This window comes from Mus musculus, chromosome 2, assembly GCF_000001635.26.
Source record: "Mus musculus strain C57BL/6J chromosome 2, GRCm38.p6 C57BL/6J".
NCBI classification, from domain to species: Eukaryota; Metazoa; Chordata; class Mammalia; order Rodentia; family Muridae; genus Mus; species Mus musculus.
The window spans coordinates 10,386,531-10,407,346 of NC_000068.7; the positions used below are offsets into that span (position 1 = coordinate 10,386,531).

At 43.4% G+C, this 20,816-nt stretch overlaps 1 protein-coding gene across 13 annotated transcripts in view; it reads left to right on the top strand.

Moving 5' to 3' along the window:
• Positions 1–20,816, top strand: part of Sfmbt2 (Scm-like with four mbt domains 2) — a 224,814-nt gene that overhangs the window by 16,091 nt on the left and 187,907 nt on the right. For all 13 annotated transcript variants that reach the window (XM_006497491.4, XM_006497498.4, XM_030251809.1 and 10 more), the window contains 3 exons: positions 6,735–6,876; positions 15,459–15,553; positions 17,908–18,148. In XM_006497491.4, coding sequence (XP_006497554.1) covers positions 6,780–6,876; positions 15,459–15,553; positions 17,908–18,148 — 433 coding nt within the window. In that variant the 5' untranslated portion in view covers positions 6,735–6,779. The remainder of the gene's footprint in view (positions 1–6,734; positions 6,877–15,458; positions 15,554–17,907; positions 18,149–20,816) is intronic.

Genomic DNA, 20,816 nt, shown 5'->3' on the forward strand with positions numbered 1-20,816 from the left:
CTTTAGACTTGGTGGTAGTTGCTTTTATTTTGCAAGCCACCAACTTATGATATCTTTATCCACCTAAGGGATTAGGTTAAAATATGTGAGCACATTGAAAACAAGGCCTGGCACATTCTGCACTCAGTCCTTCTCTAGGGAGCTACCAGGGAGTGTGCTGCATCAGCAACAGGGAGAAGCTAAAAGACAGTTAGGAAAAGCTCCAGTGTTGCCTGGAGTAGACAAAATGGTCCAAGTGGCCACTGCCACCAGTGAAATTTAACACTATTTGCATACTTAATTTATTCTTTTATTTTGTATGTTATGTTATATATGTGTTGAGGACATAGGTTAACACTAAATTTCTTCCTCTATTGCTCGAAACCTTATTATTATTATTTTTTTTTGAGACACCAGCTCTCTGAACAGAGATGGGGGAGGGGGGATACTTCCTTATTGGCTAGACCGCATGCGGTAAGCTCTTGCCTGCCCTGAGCCCCTCACAAGGCTGGGGTTACAGATGCTTCTGCTCTGTCTTTTGTAAAGCCTGTGTGTTGGGCATCCAGACTCAGGTGCTGTTTGCAGGCACCGTGCAGGTGGAGGCTCCTGCCTCCCTAGCCGCTCCATTCTTTGTTTTATTGTGGAGAGGAGCTGTAACTAGTCTTTGGTTGGCTTCTTTATGCTCTTCAGAGTGAGCCCAGGCAATGGGTGATCCACGTTTTATTTTTCTTACGGAATTTAAATGTCTCAACGAACACATCAGTGTACACTGCAATTCTTTTTCAAGCCAGAGATGGCATTTGCAATGTGAATAGTCTTCAGCAAAAAAATTTACCTACTTGATAATAAGCCTAAAAACATTACCCTATCCATTATAGAGCCATTTTTTCTGCTCTCAAAGAATTGTTACAGCACCGGAAAATGCTCTCTCTATAATGTTAGATGAAAATTGGGTTAGATTCTGATTTTATTTTTTATGAACTTACAAAAATAACGCACCAAGAAACCATTTTGAGAAGGTAGAGACACACGCAAGTGATTTTCCCTAGGTGTCAGGGTTAAAAATGATTTTTGTTTACTGATTCATTTTATTTTCCCGGATTTCTGTCAAGATTGCACTCACACTTTATGTAGGAAAGAAAGTACAAACATTGTTGAAACCTGAGAACAAACGAACAGGGCACACTATTTGCCAAGGAAGTGTTCTGTGGCCATGCACAAGGCTACAAAGAAAGGTTGCAGGGCCCGTGGTGGGCGTTTGCTGACTGGGGAAGGGGCTTTCTGGGCAAACATGAGAGCCTGAGGTATTCCTGTCTCGGGGGAGGTGGAGACAGGCAGAACCATGACTCTTACGAGCTGACTCTATGGACATCCCTGACACTTGGCTTCTAAATTTGGCTTCCACACACAGATGCATACACGGACATTCACTTCCACATACTTGTACACACACACACACACACACACACACACACACACACACACACACACACTACAGAAAGGAAAAGTCTTGGGGTGTTGTGAGGCTTAATTCTTCCGCTCAGCTTGGGGACTTTATCTTTGTTGCCTATGTTGGTCCCTCTGAGTTCTATTTAAAATGATCCATTGGGTACATTTACGTCAATGTCTGACTTACAGACTCCCCACCCATCCATGATGTCTTGTGATATAGACATGAATACAGGGCTGAACCACTGCGGTGTCACAAAGACTTCATCAACAAGCCCCATTTGATAAGTGCTGCAGGAACCCACTGATGCCCGAGTTATAAATGGGTATATTCATGGACTTTCCTCTGCTTTCCAGAGAAGCTTTGTATCCGACAACATTTTTCAGGTGGAATGCCTCTTTTTGAATTTACAATAAATGAGAAAAGTAAGTAGTTATAGTGTGAATACAAATAGGTTAGTTTCTAAGATTGTTTCTCCGTTGACATTGTCTGCTGTCAAAGCCACCACGCTCAGTAACTGGCTGGTCTGGTACTAGAGAAAGCCATGCGCTGCTAGTAGAGGGAAACAGGATCATTTGTAGTTTCTTAGGCTTTGAAATCCCTATGTTCTATTTTAACATTATTATATTAAATGAATAGTTTGAGAGAGCCAAGAATTGGTGGTGGCTTAGGATGTGTTCCAAAGGCTCTGACATGAGGTTTCTCAGTGCTGGTTGTCTAGCGCACAACTGTTGGACCCATGGACGTTTAAGTTGTGTGTGTGCGTGCGTGTACCTGGGTGGATGCACCCGTCCATCCGTCAGCCTGCCTGTTTGTCTCTCTGTCTTGTTGGTTCTTTTGTTTGTTTATTTAGTTGGGAGCATTTTTTATTTCACAACTTGGGATGGGCAGTTGAACTGAAGGTTTTCCCTGCCTTGGAGTTGGACTTTGCCTCTCCACACTCAAGGCTGCTCAGTATCTGTGCTCTCTCTGTGTGTGTTCTTCTCGGATCTTTGTCTGGCAGTTCTTTCGCTGGATTCTTTGCATCCAAAAGTCACCACAATAAAACCTCCTACTCCAACACCACGAAATGGTTACCAGGAAATGTCCGAGTCTGCTCACAGCAGATCCTAATGAGCCACACGACATCAAATCTCCCAGGGAGTATTCTCAACTTGTTCCTAGGAGTTTAAAGGGCTTCTTCTTAGCTCCTGGGGAGAGTCCAGTCTGAGTTCAGTCTATACTGTATCTCCCCACCTGAGCTCACTGAGTGGGGTCGCCTGGCTGGCCTGTGAGCCCAAGGGGTCTGATTGTCACAGGCTCTGCACTGCTGGGATTGTGTAAGTGACCCGTGCCTGACTTTTCATTTAAACACTGTCTGGTTATTGCTTAGAAGCAAATACTTGCTTGTAAGGCAAGGACCTGATTAAACTATCTCCCCAACTCCAGATATTTAAATATCAATTTGCTGTAGGTAATCCCGTGGAACATGCCCATGATCGATCTGAGTACTTGGGCTCAGAGAGAGGAGATTCAGGAATTCAGTGTCATTCTTGGCTGCATAGAAGGTCTGAGACTAACCTGAGCTATCGGAGACTCTGTCTCAAATCTTCCTTTCCTCCAATCTCCAAAAAATGCTGAAATTAAAATCCAAATTTTACTTAGTTACACTGGCTATATTTTGTGTGCTCAGTAGCCAAGTGGAACTTATGGGTACCACGTCACCAGACATGTATGGAAAGTTCCTTTGGGTGGTGATGACATCCAGAATTGATAATTCTGCCCTTCTGAGTTTAGGTAGGTTTTGTAATCACATCCAATGAGTGTCCTTCCCAACTCATTTTCTCCCTGACAAAGCTTTGCTTAACTCATGCTAGAGTTAGTTCTATTCTGTGAGTACACCCCAACTAGATAGAAGAGGCAGAGGGAGACTAAGAGGGGGATAGAGTTTATCGTATTAAGTGTGATTTAGATAAAATGATAGTCTGATGGAGAAAATGCCCAATTAATACTAAAGAGACGTCATAGATTCTCAGCCTTTTGGAGTTGAAAAGGCTCTTTGATTGCATGTAATCAAACCTCTTATTTAACTGATGAGAAATGTGTGGCACAGAAAGGTTAATTTATGTCCCACAGCTTGATAATGGCTTAGTTACTCCATATTCAAGTTAATGGTTCCTTTCATTGCGCCAAGGCGACTTTTGCAGTAAGTTCCCATACCCCAGTTCTGTGGTTCCTCTGCCTCTGAAGCCTCAGAGCCAATCCTGCTGCCATAGCTTAGAGTAATAAAAGGAAGTTCCCTTTTAGACATGCGGTTCGCTGAACTTTCTTTATCTATCTTTGGAAGAAGAATTCTGCCACATTTTAATAGACATCTTTAACTTTGGTTTTGAAATTATAGAGTTTATTTAAAAATAGGAGCCAAAAAGGGATGGGAGCATAGCTTCATGGAGGATTTACAGATGAGGACATACACACACACACACACACACACACACACACACACACAGCCACACACACCCCGAAAAGGAAATATGCTTCCTTCTAAAAATAGCTCATTTTGCGGGTTGGAGGTGAGAGCATTGTTGTTAATAAAAGGATTTGCTTTTCGAAATATCCTGTTATTAGCCAGGCATGGCCAATATGCCTGTCTGTAATCCTAGTGTTTGTATATGGTGACCAGAGGATCAGGAGTTCAAAACTAGCCTTAGCTACATAGAGTTCGAGGCTCATCTGGGCTGTGTGAGAGCCTGTGTAAAAAGTAACAACACACAAAAACTTAAGCAAAGTAGTTGTGTGTGCCTTTTCTTTTTGTTTTTGTGGAGAGGGAGAGTGGTGCTCACAGCTCCCCCCATGCTAGGGAGGACTTAAGCAGTAAGCTAATCTTCAGCTCGAAATATTCCATCTTTATTTTGTTAAGCTTAATGGATCAATCAGCTGTCACCAGTGAGACTTGACCTCCCATCGCATTTAAAGTAAAATAGACTTTAAAAGAGGACAGTAAATGTAAATGTATGAGAGTAGGGCACCGTTCTTATGTTAATAGACTTTCCCCAGCACTGTCTATCTCCATAGGCTACATTAGTGGCTGAGAGCTGGCTGCGGAGCGATTTAGGTTTATTGTAGCATCAATGGCTGCATGCTGGGAAAAGCTGGGGTTTTGTTAGGATTATTTTTACCGAGTTCTGTCTGATTATGCTTTTCAAATATGTCCTAAGCTTGTTTTCTTTACTTCTCTGTTTCGGCTTTACCATCTACTCCTTGCCTGCACTTTCTTGTTTTGAGTCTGCGCCTCTGTCAGCTTTTCATCGCTACAACACAGTCCTTGCGGAAAACACACAACAAATAAACAAACAAAATAAGGCGAAGGGAACTGTCTTTGTTAGGGCTTTACTGCTGTGAACAGACACCATGACCAAGGCAAATCTTAGTAGGACAACAGTTAATTGAGGCTGACTTACAGGTTCAGAGGTTCAGTCCGTTATCATCAAGGTGGGAGCATGGCAGTATCCAGGCAGGCATGGTGCAGGAGGAGCTGAGAGTTCGACATCTTCCTGTGAAGGCTGCTAGGAGAATACTGACTTCCAGGCAGTTAGGCTGAGAGTCTTAAGCCCACACCCACAGTGACACACCTACTGCAATAAGGCCACAACTCCTAGTGGTGCCACTCCCTGGGCTGAGCATATATAAACCATCACAGGAAGGGAGTTTCATTCTGGCTCATAGTTTCATGGCGTGTGGTAAGAAGGTGAGGGCTCAAGCTTGTCCATGTGCACACTCAGTCATTCTCCACCTTATTCAGCGAGTCAGGATCTCACAGGCAAACGGGGAACTTTCCAACATGGTGTCTTCCCGCTTGATCTAACTTTCCTTTCTCCACCTTACAAGGCTACAGTTCTGAGCATTGCCATCCCACCCAGTGCTTGTGCTGACTCTGGGTATGTGAACGCCATCCTCATGACTACCTGGCAAGTGCTTTAGCAACTGAGCCATCTTCACAGCCTTTGATTGATTGATTGATTGATGGATGGATTGATCGATTTGTCATCTGTCTCTCTGTCTATCGTCTCTGTGTGTGTCTGTCTGTCGTATCACCACTGATGTTTGCTTCATAAAACATAAGCCTCTGTGCTCAGAGAATATTGAATGGAAAAGAGATAAACCAGTTGTTTGGAGGCGCCTTGAGTTTCTGATTGTTGTTCTGTTTGCTTTTATTAGTGAGCAAGATGCCTAGATTATTGCTTAATGAACCACGTCAGGTGGTTTTATACTTTCTACTCTAAAGCGGGCCTTTTCTTCCTCTGTATTTTGATTGAGAAATAGTCTGGGCTCCCCCTAACAGTGTGTTTTGATGCAACAGGTAGATAAATAAATGTCCAGGGATTAAATCTCAGTGCTGGATGCTTGGCTTTTTTTTTGCAGCCTCTTTCTGGCGATTGGAGCTGTTTTCATACTGTGGGTTTGCTCTCTCTCTCTCTCTCTCTGTGTAATGTATACATATGTGTTTGTATCTATGTCTGTGCTATATGTGAATCTGTGCTGTGTGTGTGACATGTATGTGCATATGTGTGTGATATGTATGTGCTTGTGTGTGTGATGTGTGTGTCTGTGCTGTGTATGATATGTAAGTGCTTGTGTGTCTGTATGTGCTATGCGTGTCTGTGCTGTATGTGACTCCCTGCTTCTCTCTCTCTTTCTCTCTTCCTCTGTGTGTGTGTATGTATGTGCGAGCGTGTGCACACATGTGTGTTGAGGAGGTGATATTCTTGGACACTCACCAATATGTGAGCCACACACTATCCCACTGCTAGACATATACATACCATATTAATTCTTTTTCTTGTCTAGCTTTGCTGTTTTGCTGACTTTTGTTTTTTATCTACATGTGAAATAAAGAACACATTGAATTATATATGTGCATAGAAATAAAAATTCTGTGTATCTTAACAATTTATATGTGATACAATGTGTAATTACGTATAGATTAAAAAGTTTTTTTAGAGAGGACACATGTGCCCCAGGCTGATGGACTACCATTGCGGACTCTATTTGTTGGTGAAAATACGTGTTCATGTTAGTGCTAGTAATTACCTCTAGAAAATAATGAGCTTTGCTGTGCTGTGACCTTTGTTGTTGATGCTGTATAGAGATGTGATGTGCCTTTCTTTCTGATTCTTGGTATTTTTAGTTGGCAACTGCATTCCCCCGCTTGTGAAGTGTTATGAGTTGGTGCGAGGGTTCTGTAACCTTAGGAGAGCTACAAGAATTGACACGATGAGTCTGATTAGAGGGCTCTAATCATCTGTTTTTGCTTGTCCTTATACAGCTCCCTAGAGGATGAATTAAGGGACTAGGAGGCCTACTCATCAGCATGGAGAGATATTTGCCAGTTTCGAAGAAGCGCAACTCATCCTCCTCTTTGGAAAAGATAACCGGCTCAGCAAATGGGAATGGGACTCTTTACTCAGGTAGGATTCTGTGGGTTGGGGTTCTTTGGAACTTTGCTTACTGGCCAGTATTTTTCTTGAGATGCTCAGGAAACACTGGGGACATGTTTCTAGGTCTCATGGCATTTGGTGTCCCACCCAAGCCCCACGACACAGCACAAATACAGCAGCTTTCAAGTTACAAAGGATTTGGTCAGTACTCATCTTGATCATACAAGACAGAGTGGCCCAGGTTGCAGTGGGTGACCCAGCACGTCTGAATCTCGGTGCCTTCTGCTGGTAACTGTCTGTAGCTATCTGTGCTGTCACTACAGACGTCAGGGGGCTCTCGTGCTTAGTGACCATACCATTCCTTAGAGCTACCCATCAGCGCTGTCCCACCATTCCACAGAGCTACCCATCAGCGCTGTCCCAGGTTAGTTCCAATGAGAAATGAAGAACTGTGAGAGAAGATGTTACTGGCAGACTCTCCAAAACAGTGAGCATGCCTTTGGAAAGTGTGTAGTGTGAAAGAAATTTAGGTCGTGTGACTTTGTGTGATATAATTGGATAAAACAAAGCAAAAAAAAAAAAAAAACAAAAAACAAAAAAAACAAAAAAACAAAAACAAAAAACCCCAGATTGTTTTTAATTGGATTTTAATATTTAATGAATTTATAAATGCATCTCTAAAAATATTTATGCACTGGTTTATTTTAAAAGGATACTTTTTTCCCCTGAAAATAGAATTGCATGATTTATATATCAGCAAATTAAATAAGGGCAAGAGAGCCCTATGAATCATTAATATTTGCTGCAGTGAATTCATACAAAATGTTGCCCATTAATTTAGGGGGAGAGTTGACCATTGTCTAATGAAATTATCAAGTTTGTCTTCACTTTGAAGTAATGAAGTGTGTGTGTGTGTGTGTGTTCACTTATATGCGGTAGGCCGTGGTTGTACGTGGAGGTGAGAGTCACAGAACACGTTGGAGGAGAGTTGAACTCTGTCTTCAGACTTGGGAGTGGACACCTTTACCTGCTGAGCCATCTTGCTGGTCCCATCTTTGTGTTTTGAACAAACTAGTCAATGATGGAGTTAAAAACTTCTCGATACCATCGACCTTACTAGATTAGATCTCTCAGTTCTGTAAAGGTCTGTAAACGTGACTATCTTAGTGGGATAAAGGCTCATAGTATCTGCTGCAGAGTCAGGCCATTCATCCTGGATTTTCTACACACAAAGGATGAGCGAGGGTTCTCTCTAAGTACAGCTGGCACCTGGGTCCTCTTCAGAGAAATAGAAATACTTTTCTGAGAGATCCTTATACCCCCTCCCCGCCCCCTGCAGGCTGAAGGCTCAGACTAATTGTTCTTTTGTTGATTTGCCTCCCCTCTCTCCGTGTGTGTGTGTGTGTGTGTGTGTGTGTGTGTGTGTGTGTGTGTGTGTGTGTGTGTGTGTGTAAAACTCGCACTTGCACTCCAGTGTAAGCATGCATATGCTGTTCACCTCGAGTATCCTTTTCAGTTGTTCATTATTTATTTTTATTGATCATTAGTAACAGTTGAGGCAGAAATTTGTGGGTCACATGTGGGGTGTGTGTCAGAGGACAACTTTCGTCCTCTTAGGTCATCAGGCCCCCTGACCTCTTCTACCAGCCTTTCACCCATGCTCTGAGGCAAGCCCTTGCTGACCCAGGGCATCTGCTGGTTTTGCTGGGTTGGTTAACCTGTAAGTGTCAAGGATTCCAGCCATGCATGCACCGCTTTGCTTGGCTCTCGTGTGGATGCCGGGGATCCAAACCCAGGTCCTCACGGTTGTATAGCAAAGCACTTCACTGACCCGTGGCCTTGAGTACTGCTAGACAGGCTCTGCTCTAGTCTTCCCCACCCGCCATCTTTTTCTCCGTTGGCAGAATGAAGTAATCTTACAGTCTCACACTTTGGAAGTTCCTGGGCATTGCCTGGATTTTTATAGCGCATCCTCTGCACACAGCGCTGTTCTGGGGGCGGTGTCATTTTTTAGTGATGAGTTTTCCTTTTCACACAGCTGCCATGTTTCTCCCTAGCGTGAGTAGATGCTGAAGCTCATTACGGATAATCTACTGTCAGGAAATTATTCTTCCTGACAAGTTCTTCAGGATGATATCAGAGTCTGGGGGATTCCTGGCTGAGAGCTCATTCATGATTTGTACTGTACTCTCGAGTAGTGGATGATTTAAATCATGCGTGATGCTCTGATCTTTAACACGAAGATTTCTAAATAATTCTAAGTTATGTTTGGATTTTGCAGCTTCTGACCCAGTCTTTCTCACTGTGCTATGGGTTTACGTGTCCCTGTTTTTTTTTAGTACTTCATTATGTCCTTTAGACAAGGAGACTTTGATAGTGCTACCATTTCTATAGATTGAATTAAAATTTTTGTGTGTGAATTTCAAACATGAGTACAATGTATTTTCATTATACCTCCATTTCCAGTTCATTCTATGTTCCCCCATTGTCCCTCTCAAATTTATGTCTTCTTCCTCCACAATTATTGTTGACGTACCTATATACTCTATTGAGGCCAATTAGTGTTGCTTATATATACTTGAGTGTAGACCTGACCACTTGGGCGTGGGAAAGCCATCAGAGGTCTTGTCCTGGAAACAAACAAACAAAATAGCCATCCACTGTCTGTAGCTCTTCAGCTAGGGGTGGGGTCGCACCCTTCCTCCCCCAGTGTGGAATGTTGATGGTGTGGTCTTGTGTGGGTGAGCAGATTATCAGGAGTTCATGTATGCAATATAGTGTCACAGGTTTTAAAAGTGAGTCTAAAACTTTGTAAACTAAAATGAACAATTTATTCTCCAAATCACATCTAGATTTGAACATTACAACAGATAACATATCTTGAAGATGAGGACAGTGGATGCCAAGGTCAATTGACTTGGGTGTGGTGTGTTGGGAACACCCATACTGAGGTTGGGACACTGATGCCATTAATCCCGACCCCACCGCCCTACAACTCAGATTCCCTTTTCTTCTTTCTCCTGTCCCTTTTCCCTCTGTTATGTGACAGACGCATGATGGCATCTCCTTAGCCATAATGTTAACTGCTTAAGGGGTCGAGACAAGGAGATTGTGAGCTTGAAGCCAGCCTGGGACAAGATTATGCTGAGAGTGTGCCAGCTGAGACTTTGTCTCCAAAGATATATAAACAGGGCTGGAATATATAGCTCACTGGTAGAGCAGTTGTTTAGCTTGTGTGAGATATGTGAGGCCCCAGGTTCAGAGGGAGAGAGGGCTGTGGAGGCGGAGAGGGAGAGAGGAGAGAACACAAGTGAGTCTATGCAGCAGAGAAGACGATTTTACCTGATGATCAAGAGACAGAAAACTAGTCTTGTGGCTTCAGTGTGTTCCCCTTTGCTTCTTTTTTCTGCCCACTCGGCCTGTGGCTGATTTAGTGCCTTGCAAGGATGATTCTCTCATGGGCTGTATCCCGGCTGAGACTAAACTGAGTCTCACTGGTAGTTTTTTCTTTTCCTCTTTCCTTCTTTTGGCTTTTCCTCAGGAGAGCTCAGATCTTAGCTGGGATTGGCAACTCAAATGTGAGTCCTGTTCCTGAAATCAGACTAAAAGGTTACTTCCTCCCTAGAAACAAAGAGAGTGTGCACCTGAATTAAGTACAGCTAAACAAAGAGGTCCCCCAGTGGGCAGAGTACCCCGCTGTACCCCAAGGCATGCAGGAATGAAGCCCACTGAAATTGGATGGCTGGGCTTCTGGGTCTTGCATCAGAGTGAAAGGTGGTAGAGTGTGGGGTTACCATAATACAATGGCTTCTGAGACAGGGTCTGTGCAGGCCTGAGCAACGTCATTTCCCACTGGAGCCTGTGGTCCTGTATGTTCAGCCAAGGCCAGCCTCTGAGGACAACGAAGAAAGCTGAACATGTAAACGTAAGCCTTACAAATGATGATGATGATAATGATAATGATAATAATAATAATAAATGGAGCTAGAGAGGTAGCTCAGTCAATAAAGCCCTCGAGTTTAATGCGTGAGGACCTAAGTTTGATCCCTAGGACCCTTGTGAGAAAAGTACACTTACTGCCCCAGTGCTAGGGAGGCAGAGATGCGGAGATGCTCAGGCTTGCTGACCGGCCAGACTGTCCTCATTGGTGAGCCAGTGAGAGATCTTGTCTTAAAAACAAGGTGGACGGCTCCTGATGAGTGACCATTGGCACCGACCTGCATGCACACAGTCACAGACATACTCACACACATGAACACGCTCATACATGTGCACACACAAAGAATGCTTGTGTGTATTAAACATGTTTCTCTTTGTATATATTGTGGATCTGTCTGTCAGTGCGTTAAGAGACAGGTTCTTTATGTGATTATGGCTTGCCCAGGCTAGACTTGAATGTACTAATTTTCCTGTCGTAGTGACCCTAGTGCTGTGCCTGGCACTCCCCGAGACTATATCATTCAGACAACCAAGCCGCTTTTATTTGTGAGAACATGGGTCAACATGCTTAGAAAAGTTCAGGGCTTACTCCTCATTGTGAGAACTAGTTCTTGTGGGTCAATATTTACACACCCACATACACACCCTCACCCCCTATCTGCGCTTTGAACTTCAGGCTGCAGTCGTGGCCTCAGATCCAGGGTAGACAGGCAGCTGTCGTTCCTTTTCTGGGTTATTTAGAGAGCGGCTCACAACTGCCCCGTTTCCCTCTCCTGGTGATGGGAGGAGCTGCTGGTATCTAAAGATGATGTAAAGCCTTCTTCCTATCTCTTTTCACGTTTAAGAAATTACATAGCATGTGAGAGATTGTCTTCTGCAAGATTTTCTTCATGGGGAATCTGCCAGTTTCCAGAGCCCTGCATGGTAACAGTTACAGGCGGGCTTTAATATCCATCCGTGCAAAGCCAGGCTCCCTTCAGATTGTAAAGCGAGCTGACCTCAGCTTTTATTAAGAAAAAAGATGTATGGGACACTTGTTTATTATTTTTATTTGAAGTCACTTGTGCTCCGGCTTTTCATAAGACATTCTATTTATGTTTATTCTGGAATATTCTGGTCCCACAGATAGCTTTCTGTTAAAACCAAACCAAATTGAACCGCTGTTTTAATGAACACGCCTGCTTTCTTTGTAAGGTGTGAAGTGTTCATAGTAGCTTTTCATAGTGGGTTTTCATGACATCATGGGAAATGCTTCCCACTTGACCATTTATGATGCGGGAGTTGTCAGAGTTTCCTTGATAAAATGTTTGTGGGTTTAAGAGGTTTATGGATCAGCTGTAAATATTTTCTCTGGCTTTATGAGATCTCTCCTCATAAACATTGCGTGTGTTTACCGATTGCTCATTGAACGTGCCTTTAGAGAATCAACTGTTTGGGCACACAGGCCCAAGGAGGGGCTATATGCGGCAGATTTTAACAGACTTTGTTATGAGTAAGCCTAAGTTTTGTATACAGTTTTATTTTTCTAACAGCATGGCTAGAGTTACCAGTGTTGGACATACAATTTTTGTGTTATTTAATCTCATTCTGGGTCTGGCATGTGGCTTATTTTTATGAAGTGTTTCTGTAGTAGGCCAGAATGACTTGTTTGTTTCGGTGTCTTAGATGCTCCAAGTCTTGTATCTTCCTAGCCGGGCTTGGAGCTCAGGACCTAGACACTCTTTTGCAAGCATGGCTGTGTCCTCTTGGGTTTTTGCTTTTAAGCATCTTTATTGGCGCACACTCAAGAAGCAGCTGTAGCAAATCTCCGTGTAAAGGCAACTTTTAAGTCCTCACCTTCCACGAGCTTCTTTTAGCTGGGCCTAGTGGTACAACAATATGCCACCACAACTCCTTGGGATGCTGAGGCAGGAGGATCACACATTTGAGGCCTGTTTGGGCTAAATGTCCAGTTATTGAGAACTTGTCTTAAAAGGTAATATTAGCATTTTCTGATTATAAAATAAAATGCTATTTTCTATTCATCTCTTAGACTGTGTAGAAGAAAACAAGACAGTTACTTATCTTTCCCTTAGTTGAAAAATCACCAGGAGAAGAAAGGGTAGCCTTTCACTCTGGAAGCCCCCCCCCCCCCCGTTCTTAATCCCTCTGGCCCACCTGAGAGCATATAGCAGGCCATGCCCCGAGATGGAATCTCCTCTTGGCCAGTGGAGTCAGCGCTTGCTTGTGAAAGATGCATGAGTTGAAAATTGACATCATTTGAACATTTTTGTAAGACAAGTGAAATATCGAGGCATTCCTTTTAATCGTGTGTGCAGTGCTTTCTGCTGTGTCTTCTTGCTAGCCCTGCGGATGGCTTAAAATCACATGCACAAACACACATTTGCTGCTAGACAGAGATGGCGTAAGGGAGGGAATGTTTACTTCTGGTTCACAGTCTGACTGTCTGATCAGTCATGGTGACTTGCGTCTGAGGTGTCTGGTCATGTTGTACCCTCAGTCAGGACGCAGGGGGACGGGGATGCTGGTCCTCCATGTCCCTTTCTCCTTTTTACTTAGGCTGAGACCCCAGTTCATGAATGGTGCCATCCGCATTTAGAATGAGGTGTCCCTCTTAAGTAAAGCCAATCTAGAACGTCTTTCACAGCCCCCCAGGCGTTTGCCTCCTGAGTGATGACAGCCACAGCAAAAGTCAACACTAATAGTAACTGTCACAGGCTGCTTAGCTTTAATCATTGAAGTTACAACACCAAGTCTATGTGGTCTTTATCTTAAAGTGCACTCTTTGATGCTTCTCATTATATAATGTTTTGGCAATTGCCTTTCAAATCCCAGGTCTGCCTTTCTTCCTTCCTTTCTTTCTTTCTTCCTTCCTTCCTTCCTTCCTTCCTTCCTTCCTTCCTTTCTTTCTTTCTTTCTTTCTCCCTCTTTTTCTCTTTCTTTCTTTCTTTCTCTCTCTGTCTTTCTTTCTCTCCCTCTTTGTTTCTCTCTCTCCCTGTTTTTCTTTCTTTCTTTCTCCCTCTTTTTCTCTTTCGTTCTTTCTTTTTTCTCTCCCTCTTTTTCTCTTTCTTTCTTTCTTTCTTTCTTTCTCTCTCTCTTTCTTCTTTCTCTCTCTCTCCCTTTCTTTCTTTCTTTCTCTCTTTCTTTCTTTCTTTTTCTTTCTTTCTCTCTCTCTTTCTCTCTCCCTCTCTTTCTTTCTTTCTTTCTTTCTTTCTTTCTTTCTTTCTTTCTCTCTCTCTCTTTCTTTCTTTCTTTCTCTCTCCCCCTCTCTTTCTTTCTCTCTCTCTCTCTTTCTCTCTCTCTCTCCCTTTCTTTCTTTCTTTCTTTCTTTCTTTCTTTCTTTCTTTCTTTCTTTCTCTCTCTCTCTCTCTTGAATGTACTTTAAGACGTCAGAAAACAGCTTGCGGGATTCTGTTCTTTCATCTTGGGATTCCAGGGATTGAACTTTGGCCTCCATCTTTGGCAGCAAGCCTCTTTGAATGCTAAGCCGTCTTGTCTGCCTCAAAGAAGAGTTAACTATCTTGAGGGACTTTATATACATTTGGTTGTTTGTGTCCTTTCCCTTGAGATTTGAGAAGCACATAATCTGCCAGCTTCTGTTGGTGTGAGAGGCTCTGAGAACTCTTTTATGGTAGGAGACAGGGCTCTGCATGGGGCAGACATGCCTCCAGGGATCACATTAGGGGTGTCAGGCAGCTGCTATGTCTGTCAGTAACTTGCAGGGAGACCTCAGTTTATTAAATTCTCCTTACACTGTGTGTGTATGCATGTTTGTGTGTGTGTGTGTGTGTGACTATATATGTGTGCATGTATCTGCCTGTTATTGTGTGCATGAGTGTGCAGCCAGAAGAGGGTGGTGGATCCCTTGGACCTGGAATTACAAATGGTTGCTGGGAAGTGAACTTCATGTCTGCGAGAGCAGCAAACTATCTTAACTACTGAGCCCTCTTTCCAACCCAATGTATTTTTCTTAAAATGTTACTGAAGTCACTGTTTTATAAAAGTCTGTTAGTTTCCAGTCTCCAGCCTCAGTGCATAGGGATTTTGGTGCCTGTATATATCTTGGCCCACACTTTAGGCTGGAAATGTCTCTTTGCATTTCTTCCAGTCTTCCCACACTGTGATGTTTACCATGGCTAATGTTAGGCTAATCCATGAATATCAGATAGTTAGCCTTAAGACAGCTCTTACTCATTTGATTCAAAGCACAAATGCTCCTTTTAATTTTGACAAGGCATCAAGGCATTGTTTCTTCTTGTCTCTGTTTCTTTTCTTTTTTCTATGTCTCTCTCTTTCTGTACACCTGATATCAATGGTAACCAATCTGTCTCCCCCCCCCTTTTTTGCAGACTTTCTCATTGAATTCTTATGCAAGAGTACATGCACACACATGTACACACACATAGACACAGACACACACACACACACTACCCATCAAGACTTTGTACGTGCTTTCTGGATCTCTGAACTCAGATCCTGGTCCTTGAACAGCAAGCAGTTTACCAAAGGAGCCATCTCTCCAGCTCCCTTCCCTTTTTAAAAACTCAATGTTTCTTCCACAGCGAGCTTAAGTTCTTGCGAGAGTTCATCCATAGCCTCTGAAGCCCCGGAGTTGGCTTGGGTCTCCTGTGGGCTCCTAGTTTTGATCTTCTTGCTTTGTTTTGCTTCCACAGAGGAAGATACCAACCTGGAGGAAAATGACTTCAGCTGGGGAGACTATTTGGAAGAGACAGGTACCAGAGCGGTGCCACACGTGTCCTTCAGACATGTAGGTCGATCACTTTATCCCTTCTTCTTTGTGGGAGGGAGGGAGGGAAAGGGACCTGCTGGGGGAAACTCCAGAACCAGTCAGAAGAGAAGACTGAAGGAGAACTGGAAACTCAGCTAAGATTTTGTAGGAAGAAAGCTAGATGAGGCGGGGTGGGGGGAAGATAGCTGCTCCTGAAACAGGACACAGTTTGATTCTAATAAAAAGCCAGTGAGTTAGGCAAGATGTTACATTAATTCTTAGCAGGTGTAATGACAATATATATATATATATATATATATATATATATATATATACATATATATATATATATATATATATATATATATATATATATATAGAGAGAGAGAGAGGTGATTTGGGGCTGGGGACTCTGCTCAGTTGATAGAATGCTTTCCTAGTATGCATGAAGCCCCGGGTTTGATCTGCGGCATTGGCAAAAATTGGGTGCTGTGGTGCATCTGTATAATTCCAGCACGGGGAAGGTAGAGGCTGGGGGATCAGCAGTTTAATCTCACGCTTTGTAGAGATCTTAAGACTAGCCTGAGTTACAGGAGGTTTTGTCAAAAAAAAAAGTTACTGTAACTTTGAAGAGCCACAATAGAGTTTTGTAGGTTTTAGGGTAGAACCAAATTAGAGGAATCACGATAGAGAGCCTGGAAATGCAGGTCTCACAGAATTCATTCTCCTTCATAATATTTGCTTGTATTATTCAGCTAGCATGTGTGGCTGGGGGTAAATCTTAGGAGAAGGGAACACAGGCGTTTCTTAGTCATGAGCTCTTGGTTGGGAAAGATGGTGTTCCCCAAACCCAAGCTCATATGCGTGACTATTGTTTTAGTAAATAAAAATTTATTTCTGGGAGATCTGTTTTTCCACTGGGCTGTCCCAGCAGCAACTCAGCCTCCTTAAGGTTAGCTTTCATTCTTCAGCTGAAATAAGACAGTCAGTCACATTAGTTTCTACTTGGAAGTGACATGTCTTCTCAAAGGGCATTTAAGACCTTGGGTTTGTAAGGATGCCCTCCTCTTCCTTCTCTGTACCTCTCAGGCTGAACTTTATTCTGAACATGTTTGTGCCACGTAGTGAAACCAGAGTTTACGTTTTAAAGCACAACACAGGTGACACGTCTCTGGCTTATATAGCGAGGACCACGGTCCTGCAGAAGCCATGGTGACAAGATGCTAGGATGACCTGTGATTTCCTTAGGGTAGTCTGGGAAGGAAAGACCGGTGGACAGCTTCCCCTTCTCTTCTGTATAGTAAGGTCATGTCTTTGGTAAGGGGTCACCTCCAGAATTGTCTGGGTGGTCACTTCTCACACCTCCTTTTCAGCTGAAGTAGATGTCACCAAATGGTGAACAGGTGATTGTCTTTCAGGGCCTCTGTATTCCTGAAGGAGGATGCAGGCATCTAGCTTTCCAGATGTAGACTGCCCCTGGCCTGTGTAAAGGATTTCCAGAAAAAGTAGCCATTTCACAGATGGCTACAGATTCACAGATTCCCCATCCCCTTGCTTTCTTCAAGGGTCTCCTTATGGTAGACCCTCCCATCCGTTGGGGATGCTGCTTCTGTTATTTCTAACTTGTGTCTTGGCAGTAGCTGCTGGCACACTGAACAGTTGAGCTGTATACAGGGAAGAGTATGTAGCTCTAATTGAGAAATGCTCTTCATTAAGCTCAAGATCTTGGGAGTCCTTGTTCCAAAATACTAGCTTTTACTACATCATCACCACCACCGCCATCATTTACATACAGGGTTTAATGTAGCCTAGGCTAGTCTCAAACTGGATAGCCAAGGAGGAGCTTGACTTGATTCTTCTGTCTCTACCCGCCTCTTTAAATTTATTTATATTAATTTATTTAATGATTCAGTGCTGAGGGTGAAGCCCTCGTGTTTTAGCATCATAGGACTCCCTGCATGTTCGGCAAGCACCCTGCCAACTGAGTGACATTTTCAGCCTTTATTGACTTTTTTGCTGTTTTAAGACAAGATCTAGTTGTGTCTCCCAGGTTGATGTAAATCTGTAGGATTTCTGTGTTGGCCTCTGGGTGCTGGGGTTACAGGTGTGCAACACCATTCCTGCTTACTCATATTTTTATATTATTAGTTTCAAGCTATTGAATTTAATGGGTGAAATAAAACTTGTTATCAGATTCATTTTATCTTTTGAGTGTGGCTTCCTGAGTATTTAGCTTCTCCTTAGAGGCTCATGGTGGATTTGTCTTAAATATACACCTCAAGGCAGCAGCGATTATGTTTGCAAGTTCTTGTGGTTAAATAGTTCTTAAAAATCTTTCGAGGCTCGTGACTAGTCTGATCAGGGTTTTCCTGTGTGTGTTTCTGTGTCTCAAGGTGGAGATCAGCATTCGGAGTAACTTCCAGCCAGGAATGAAGTTGGAGGTGGCCAACAAGAACAATCCAGACACTTACTGGGTGGCCACAATCATCACCACCTGTGGACAGCTGCTGCTCCTGCGTTACTGTGGTTACGGGGAAGACCGAAGGGCTGACTTCTGGTGTGACGTGATCATAGCGGATCTGCACCCTGTGGGGTGGTGCACGCAGAACAACAAGGTGTTGAGGCCTCCGGATGGTGAGCTCGCATGTCAAAGGGTTTGATACTCAAGAGGTTGTTCTTCATGATGCCTGATCTTTGCTGCAGGGGCAGAAGGACCCTTCTATAAAACCCCCGAGTGGGTTTAGTGCAAAGGTTTCTTCGCTCTTTAAAATGCCGGGGGGGCTTAATTATTTAGAGGATGCTGTGGGGTGGGTGGTGGGTGGTGGGTGGAGTTTTGTTTATCAAGCATGCTATTGATCTTCAGGAAGTTTGGTCAAACAGGAGGAAAAAGTGTTCAAAGCCAATTTGAAGGTTGTCTTTGGATGGTAGGGGAGGAGTGTAAGCTGAATGGTAAGGAGAGAGAGACTGGGGAGAGGAGAGAGGAGAGTTTCCTCTTTTGGGATTACATGAGTTGCTTTTACCTTTCTGTCATTGTAAGTAGACTTCTTTCTTTAAAGGTTAACTTGTTTTTAATTACGTTTATGTGTGTGCTGCTGTGTATAGCTGAGCGCTTGTGAGCCCAGGAGCCCAGATGAGGTCACTGGATCTGGAGTTACAGGTGCTTGGGTTCTGAGCCACCTGGCATGGGTGCTGGGAACTGAACTTAGGTCCTTTACTATAGCAGTCCTCGCCCCTAACCGCAGAGCCTCTTCTCTAGCCCGCCGACACAGGTTTCTTTTCTAAGTTTGCTTGTTTGCTTTCTTTTCTCTTCCTCTCCCTTGTGTAGAGCAGACTGAAGTCTTTGAAGTTCTCATCCTCCTGCCTCTACTTTCTCGGTGCTGGGATTCCAGACATTTGCCACCACAGCCCATATGCACAGGCTCTTGGCATCCCCAGTGAGCACTCTACCAGCTGAGCCACATCCCTAACCCTGCACTTAGTTTTTGCTCTCTCTTGTTGTGGGCATACTGGGGTATGAAACAAGGAGAAAGCCAAACCAATGAGAACTGACATCACTTACAATAGTGGTCCAAACTCATATAGACATGAGATCAGTTTAGTTGCCGCAAAACAATGGTTCCTTATTGGGGGTGGTCTCCCCTCTAGACATGTGTCAATGTCTGAGAGTACTTTTGTGCTTGATGGGGGAGAGAGGCTATCAGCACTTAGAAAGACCAAACCTGAGGCACAGGTTTGAAACTTCTTCTAAGGCACAGGGCATCATCACAATTAAGTATTATCAGGTTTAGCCTTCCTGAAGTGCTGTCACAGAGGACTCCTGCTGGGGAAGCTCCTAGGGACTGTTAGAACTGAGCTCAACTAAGTATCTGACTCTGATCATACTGTGTGGTTACAGCATCCATGGTACCTTTCAGCTTTGCTACAGTCTCCCAAGGGTATTCCATGGTCTCCATGCCCAGCTGTCTGCTCTTCCTTTGGAATAATCTATTTCCTTCTCCCTCTTACCACCCTCCCCCACTTTCTCTTTTCTCACTCTTCCCTTTTCCTTCTCCCTGTCCTTCCCCTCTCTCTTCCCCTCTTTCTTCTCCCCTCTTCTCTTTCTTTTGCTCCTCCCACATGCCTCTGGTAGAATATTTCTGGTTGTGGAGAAGGGTCTGTGGCTTTTATTTCCTCTCTTTGTTATGCATAATTGATGACTTGCTAAAAAGGGGTCATAAAATTGGCCTAAGCTCAGGAGTTGCCTTTGTGTGACATTTGTCAGGGTTGAACCCATTGCCTTGGCCTTAGCTGACATCATGACCCCTCATTGTCTCAGAAGAAAGAAAGTGAGGGCATCCTTTTAGATCTTTGTGTCTCTTCTGTCCTGCCTGGATCAACTTGCCTCCTTCATCCTCCTCCTCTTCTCTCACTGGTCTCTGAGGTCAGAACTGATCTGTGCTCACAAACAAGGCCATTGGGACCTAAGTGGGGCTCACATCGATAGTGTCAGTGTGTTTAACGTAATATAATTTATTAATGAATTAATGTTGCAGGGACCTTGAGAATACTAAGCAAACGCTGTACTATTGAGCTCTGCCTGGAGCCCTGTATAATTTTAAACTTAATTCATGTATTATAAAAGTCATCTCTGTAAGTTGGATGACTTTAATCTCATTCACAAGGTTGTGCAAACAATGTCACTATCAAGGTCTAGGTAGTTTTGTTTTTTTTTTAATTTAATTTTATTATTATTTTTTAATCATCCCTAAATTGTTCCCCATTATTTTTACCTTCTATAACTCTCAATCTACTTTTAAAAATTCACATTTAAAATTTTATTTGTGTGTATTTATGTGAGTGTGAGCGTGAGTGTGAGTGTGTGCAAGTGCACACATGCATGTGTGTGTATAGGTCAGAGGACAGTATACATCAGTTCTCCCCTAGGAATGTTCCAGTTTTGGCAGCAGGCATCTTTACCCACCGGGGCATTTTGCCCAACTCCCCAGCCTGCTGGTTGCCCTTTAAAACAGCTGCTATGTGCCTCTTTGCACAGAGTTCTGATGGTGTTAGTGCTCTGAGCGCTCCTAGGTGCACTTGGGATGGTTCCAGCTGTCCCTGGAGAGACAAGGCACAGGCCGGTCATTAGCTCCTCCCCGCATTTGGAAGAAAAATATGGCAGTTGTCAAAGTCTCAGAAACACCATCAAATTTGTATCCTGACGCCTCTGTGCTATTAAGCAAGACAAAGACACCCTTAAAATGACAAGATGAAAATGAAAAATGAGAAAACCCTAGAAAAAGGATGACCATTAATGTGACGGAAA